The sequence below is a fragment of the Gavialis gangeticus genome, unplaced genomic scaffold, assembly GCF_001723915.1.
Source record: "Gavialis gangeticus isolate Ggan-Ray unplaced genomic scaffold, GavGan_comp1, whole genome shotgun sequence".
In the NCBI taxonomy this organism is placed as follows: Eukaryota; Metazoa; Chordata; order Crocodylia; family Gavialidae; genus Gavialis; species Gavialis gangeticus.
In genome coordinates, this window is record NW_017729025.1 from 26,175,229 (window position 1) to 26,182,705 (window position 7,477).

Consider the following 7,477-nt stretch of genomic DNA (forward strand, 5'->3'; position numbering starts at 1 on the left):
CGGGGGGGGGGGGGGGGGCATATCTCTCTCTCTCTCCCTCTCTCTCTCTCTCTCTCAAAAGGCTAGTTTGGGGTTGATAGGCTATAGGTAAGGGAGGTTAAATCTGAAGCAATTAGTTTATTCTATCCACTATATGATACAAGCTGCTGTAGCAGTAAAACTACTAAGTACAATAAAACTTCTCACATACTATTTTCAAGAGGGAGACTGATATTCCACCCACCCCACCCATCTCCAAATGGTCTCTTTAAAAACAAAGAGACAAACCACCCTCCCCACTCCCAAACAAGCTACAAAACTGAATTAAATGAAATTTCTTTACTGCATTCTTCATGCAGGGGAACACAAAGTATCAATCTGCAGCTCAGAAATACAAAGAGCAAGACAAAGGAAATGCTGAAGAATCAGTAACTCAGCTGGTGATTCACACAATGATGTAACTGTGTGGATGCTGGCACTTCTGCACTGAAACCACTGCAATGCAGCACAAATCTATTTTCATGTGAAGAATGCACACCCACACAAGGAATTGGAGACTTGTTTTGTTTTTCCCCAACACCCTCCTTTAGAGCAAACTGAGAGGCCATTTACTTACAGTACTGAGCCCCAACCATGGGCGAGTCCCTCTGTAAAGCTAGGCACTGCAGATATCCATACAGATGCTGTACACTGATAGAATTAGGTTGAAGCTACACTTAAAAGCATAGCTCATTTCAACATTAGTTATCAGCATTATTTTATTTTCAAATCACTGTACAAGACAACTGTCATTATCTAACAGAAGTGTCAGGAAAGTGAGAAGCTATGCATGTGCACACATGCACGTTTCCCGCCAAAAACCCTGTGCTACATTCCCAATACGCTTAAAAATAATATAATTTTAAGCATGAAAGCAGTCAGCCTATTACTGAAATTGACCAAAATTAAACTGATAACCTACGGACAGTTTTAAGTTCATTAAATGAATATTTAATAAGGCAATTTTAAAGTCATCTACATAGGCTATTAATACTTAAGACTGCTCCCTTTTCTTATAGGGATGCTCCTTTGTCTGGTTCTAGACAAAGGAGAGGCCAGCAGCGGAAGTGACGGACTTCCTGGAATTTGGCAAAAGGCAACTCCAGATTCAGACTTGCATTGGGCACAATTTATATATTTTTAGAAAGTGATACTGCAGTACCAACACTTATGTTTAGCAGTTCAAATCTAAATGCTAGTGCAAAATACAAAGTCTCACAAACATTCAGGATTACTTTAGTCTGCTTCCAATAAAATGGACAAGAGTTCAGTTTTGATGAAAATGATAAATGCAATAACTAGGTTTCCTGGGGGTAAGGAGGACAAGATGGGGGAAAGACTCCTCTGCTTTCCCACAAAGAAAACAATGCTGGTGGAAGAATGACAGGTAAGGAATTTGCAAGGGGAAGAAGTAGGGCCAAACGTCTATCCAAAACCTTCTAGGTTGTGGCATATGATCAGCAAGTGAAAGAACTTCTTTTATTTCTCCTGGTAGTGTAGAATGCCCACAGCAGTAAGAGCTTATGTTATACAGGGTCTTAATACCATTTTTGGATTTAAAACAAAAAGGAAAATAGGAACATTTGCTGGAACATCCAAAGGGGCTGGACTGGAAAGCGTACTGGAATAAAGATCAACAAAGACACTATTCAAAAGGGCAAGTGGGAGCAGAGACAATAATTTGAAGTCTCAAACTAAAACCTTTCCTGGAGTCAGAATCAAGAGACACTGACTTCCATCTAATAAAAGGACACAATAAAAGTTACAAGGGTAGATAAAAATCAGTGATTACCGCCCCCCCCAAAAACCCCCAAATTAAAAAAATTTTTTTGTTAGGATGCTTTAAAAAAAATAATCAACTTATAAGAAGGTAGTTTTAATTTAAGGTATTTTAAAGCTCAAATGTATCATCGTGGAATAGGGATTATAATTTCTAATTATATACTGTTTGAGACGATATATTCATGCAACTTTTTAGAAGTTTTATAAATAGGTCATAACAGGCCATGGACCATATTGGAGGCCCAAGTTTATGGGGTTCCCAAAGGCTCCCCTATAGATTAGTAAAGATTCAAGGAAGCCACTCTACCCAATGGGACCCAGTGCTCAGTCTAGAAGATCCCATTAAGCATCTCTGGGATGCAGTTTCAGTTCTCAAACTGTGCATTTATGTCTCCAGAGATCATAGGCAGACAAGCTTCTTTGGGTAGATCCAATATCTTTTACTAGACCAACTGAACAGTTGGAAAAATTGTTCTTTGCAATCTTTCCAGCACAAATGCCCTTCTTCAGGCACAGGGGATTTATTGTTTCCAGAGATATTACAGGGCTACCGTATTTCTGGCATCAAAAAAGGGGATACCTGGGAGGGGCATACATTTATGGGGGGGGGAGGGGAGGCAGTGATATGGCCTGCCTCCCCTCACTCCCAACCGACAGCCCCCCCACCACACTGGTGCTCCTCACTCCCGACCCATTGCCCCTTGACCCCCCAGCCCTGCACTCCTGACCTACAGACCCCTGCCACACACACACACTTTACCTGGCCTGCCAGGGCCCACACAAGGAGCATGTGACCTCCAACAGCCAATCACATTGCCCACTGCTCCCAGCTCCAAGCAGCCAGCCCAGTACAGTAGAGCAGCAGCAAAAAACCCAGACATTTGCTCTTATTTTAGAAACCTGCTGAGACAGCACAGGGGGCCAAAAAAAGACGAGGACATGTACCGAAAAACCCCAAAGTATGCTAACCCTAAGAGATAACATCTTTGCTAACCACTGGTGATGTGTAGGGGGTGCTTGTGTACCCCCAGTGAAAAGGTGCCATTGACACTACTAGCAGCGCCTGCGGGCAGTCGCCGCTTACCCGCCCCACCGTGGCATCTGCAGCCAGTCTGCAATTGCTGCTGGCCACCACTGATACTGCTAGCGGCATCTGTGGGTGGTCCACCTCCCCACTACCGCTGACAGCACTGTGGCTGCCTGTGGGAGCTCACTGCTGCCATGCTCCCACTGCTGAAAGCGCTGCCGCCACTTGCAGGAGCTCACTGTGCTCCAGTCAGCATCCAGGGGCATGCGGCATTCATGTTGTTAACAGTAGTATATGGAGACGAGAGATAACAGATCTGATTACCCACCCACCAGCTCTACTGTCTCTCTACAAATTTGTGTACACACAGTCAAGCTCTTGCCTCTCTCTAGAAGTGAGAAGTTTCAAGACATTATACCAATAAAGAATACCAAACAACAAGAATGCAATCATTGTTTTCTACAAAAAGTAATGATTAAATCAAGGCTTCCTGACCAGTGACTGAAATCGTGATTTAAAAAGATTTGATTTAAATCAAATCCACCCTGCAAGTTACTGAAATGCATTTTGATGACATTGAGTACACCAGTCGATTACAGGACAGGTTAGCTAGTTTCCTTTACTGCACACTATTTGCATAAGCAATGTTTCCACAAAAGCAGTGTAAGCTATAGAAAATGCAACTGCTCTTTAGTTAAAAATAAAAAGCCAAATATCCCACTACTAAAGAAAGTATTTCTGAAAGCAATACCATTACATATTAGTGTCTCAACTAAGAAATAAACCAACACTCTGACATGCAAACATACCTATGCTGCATGCAAACCATTGGTGACATGTAGGGAGTGCATGTGCACCCCCTAGAAGCACCAGGAAGGAACCAGAAGCATACTGCACTTCTGGTTTCACCACTGGCTTGGTGATCAGCTGCTGGGGGACCCCTCCCCCAGTCAGCAATCTGGTGCCCCCCACCCCAGACACAGGTGGTCCCAGGTGCCCATGATATGAACTGAGACGCAGCACAGGGCTGTGCTTGTCGAGGCAAATTTTAGGGAAGAGCCTAAGCTAATGATGGATACCCTGGAAATATTCCAGAAGTTTCCCTGATGACACTAATTCCAGTTCTGGATAACTGGTGCAACTGGCCTTGCTCACACAGACAGACACCCTTTTTCTAGGCACTGACTCCACTCACACATTATTAGAGTATTTAAATTGGGACGGTCTGTTAATAATTTTAGAGACTGAGAAAAGATAGCTTACTAAGGAACCCAAGAAATTTCCATAACACAGACAAGGCTGGAAGGCAACTAAATGCAGCAATAACCTCACTGCTCTGTCATAGCATTTTACAGCCAAGCATTTTACAGCTGTGAGATAACTGGCTATGGGAAACCCAGAAAACAAGGATGTTCTAGTTTAACCTCCTGAGCTGTTGAAACAGCATCTTCTTTTTAACCAGTTATTTTTACAAGGGCTAGAAATGAAAGGGGACAGCATTTCCACTGGGGTTTGGTTTGCTGGCTCAGCCTTTTAGCGCTTGGCATGTTTGCTGTGCCCAACAGCAAAGGGAGGATTTATGCTGGTAGGCGACAGGCAGAGCCTGCAACAAAGAACTGAGCAAGGCAAGTGAGGGCCTGGGGCCTGCAAAAAGAACCTGCCAGGCCCCGCCCGCAGCATCTGCTGCTGCCTGGGCACAGTAAGGCTTACACGCAGGCACTGGGCGGGGCGTGCAATTCCCTCATCCTCCTTCTCCAATGGGGGGGCTGGCATCCTGCTCTCCCCTGCTTTCCTCCACCTTCAGGAGAGGCAAATAGATCCAAGTCAGGGTGGGGGCTGGGGACCGCCCCCCCAGGAGAACACAGGAGGAAGAGCGGACAGAAGGACGCATGCGCCACACGCTGGGCCGGCCCGGCCCGCACTGGGGGTGGTGCCTGACAGCATCGCGGCAGCGACCCACTCCCGCCCCTCCCCCTCTGCTGCCCCGCCCGTGACAGCGCAGGGGGAGTGCGGACCCGGAGGGAAACACAGGCTCCTCAGAGGGTTGCCATGATGACGGAGCCGCGGCGTCCCGTGCGCCAGACAGCCCCCCCACCGAGAGGGTTGCTGTGGTGACAGAGGCCCCGCCACCTCATGAAAAGGGGAGGTGGGGGATGGGGAGCCGCCACCGCCATCTTGACAGTTCGGCAGCTTCCGCCTCCCGGGAGGCGCCCCGCCCCGCCCCGCCCCGGGGGCCCAGGGCGCGCTTACCTTTGAGTGTGGAGCGCTCCACCAGCACCGTGTGCACCTGCGGGTCTGACAGGAACTTGCGCATGTGCTCCACGGCGCCCTTCTCCTCCAGCACCGCCTCCAGCGAGGCCGGCGCCTCACCGCCGTCCTCCAGCAGCAGCGGCACCAGCTTGCGCAGGTGCTTCTGCAGCACCGACACGTCGGCCACATTCTGCACGGCCGAGCCCGACACCTCCATGCCGCCCTCCTCGCCGCCCCCACCGGGGCCGCCGCCCGAATCCGACATCCCGAAGCAGCGACAAGTCGCGCTCCTGCCGCTGAGACACCGACTCAGCACTGAACCAGCCGCCCCCACCCTCCCCGCCTATATCCACTCCTCTCCCCTGCCGCCCGCCCCGGGGCAGGCTGGGAAGTGAAGTCCGCCCCACCTCAGCGCCCGCCGTCCAGTGGCACGGAAGGACTACGCTTCCCAGCAGGCCCCGCGGCCGGGAGGCGGGGCTCTGGGGCATGCTGGGAATTGTAATTCACCCGGGCTGGAAGCCTCACAGCGGCCAGAGATGAGAGAACTACACGTCCCACAACGCCCCGGGGCGGGGACGGAGACCGGCCGACTGGACCCTGGGAAATGAGAGTTATGACTCGGATGCGGGCAGGGAAGACTCCAAGACCCACAATGCACCGCACGGGTCCCTGCGGCCCGGCGACCAGCTCCGACCGGCGTTTCCTCGGCACTGTGGGAGGGGAAGAGCGCAGCTGGGAAGTGGGGGGCCGTGCTTCCGCCTGACTTCTTGCTCAGCAGCAGTGATGGAATCAAGTCGTACTGCAGTAGTGACGTCGTAGCCGTGACGTCAGGGGCCAAGGGTGGCTCAGGGTGATATCATTTTTGGAGCAAGGGCATGGGGGGTAGGGTTGCCAACCCTCCCGGATGGGCCGGCAGCCGACCGGAATCGGCATCCACCTCCCCGTGACTGCTGAAAGCAATCCGGGAGTTTAAGAAAGGATATTTTAAGAAAATGAAATGAATGACATGACATCACGTTGGAGAACAAAAATCTCCCGGAATAGCTTTAGTCAGAGTTGGTGACCCCAGGGCGCGGGGGCAGAGTCCGAAGTGCTTCTGAGAACGCCGTTGTTGCGGGAGGCGCCAGGCGCAGGTGCTCCTAGGCACAGCATCTGCACGCACGGCAGAGACAGCAGCAGTTTGAGCTGGGGCGGTGCAGCCCTGGGCTGGGAGAGGGTACAGGGGGTCAGCGCTGGGTTCCAGGTGGTGGCATCAGGCAGCAGAGGGGCTGGCTGAGGCATGAGATTGCTAAAGTGTGGGGCTAGGTGGCAGCCCTCACACTTCAGCACACTTAACCAGCTCCTGTCACCAACTACATGTGTTTCAGCACCCATAATTACTCCACCATAGGATAGTATGGTCTGCAACAGTACTGTACCATTCTACAGCAGAACTAATTTACTGCATCCCAATACTGGCACACATGTAGACAGCGATGTTTTACTGCAGAGCTACTTAGTCAATGTTTAGATGCACCCATTGTCACCTCCTGAGGTACCATATCAAATAGGAGTCCGAATACTTTTTTATATTGGATGCTAGCAACAGCTCTTCCTTTCACCTATGTATTTGTTCCTGAATAGTTAGTTATTTTGATATGTGCTGGACTAATTTTAATTTTCTATAGTCATGCTCTGGTGAAATATTAACTTGAGCTACACTGTCCAATTTAAATTAAATCATTGTTCCTTGCAGTTCCACTTACAAAACCCAGTCCCTCTCTTTGATTTTGTTTTATCCAGCCATATTTATATAAATTCATCTGCTACGCTTTCAGCTGTACCCACTTGAGGTTTCTGTGTTTGGAGTCTACTGCTCTTGGCAAAATGGTTTTCCAAATGCAGCACTATGCTGCCTTCCACATTTGCTGCACAAGTAGCTGTTTGCTCTCTCTCACTTTGAGTGACGTGTTCCTTTGGCAAGGACACTGTGCAGTGGCTTCTTCTGGCCACATTCTTTCATGCCTATTGCAAGGATGAGCCCTTTTGGTACATTTGACTCTGCAGCGTGGACCTTCACAGTTTCTGCTGCCCTGCACATCTGGAGAATCTTTTTAGGGACAAGTCTCCCTCACACAATAACATTTTTGTGATGTCTGCAATACCACACACAATCCAATCTCTAATCAAAAATTCCCTGTAGTTCCCAAAAGGATAGTTCTTACTTAGCTTCTCTAATTCAGTAACATACTGATCTGAACATTATTGTGTCGTTTGTTTGCACATAAAAAATCTGCATCTCATTCTTTTTTGGTATGCAGTACTTTTCAAATTTGGACTATTACACTTAATTTTATATTTGACCTTTATTTGTTGTGAAAGTGAAGGCATTAGAAACAACCAGGGCATCCTCCCCAACAG

General features: G+C 48.7%; 1 protein-coding gene across 1 annotated transcript in view; it reads right to left on the minus strand.

Annotated features, from left to right (window-relative positions):
• DYNC1H1 (dynein cytoplasmic 1 heavy chain 1) overlaps window positions 1-5,366 on the minus strand; it is a 66,867-nt gene extending 61,501 nt beyond the window's left edge. Inside the window, exon 1 of the mRNA XM_019518553.1 lies at window positions 5,078-5,366. Coding sequence (XP_019374098.1) covers window positions 5,078-5,342 — 265 coding nt within the window. The 5' untranslated portion in view covers window positions 5,343-5,366. The remainder of the gene's footprint in view (window positions 1-5,077) is intronic.
• Window positions 5,367-7,477: the final 2,111 nt, after the last annotated feature.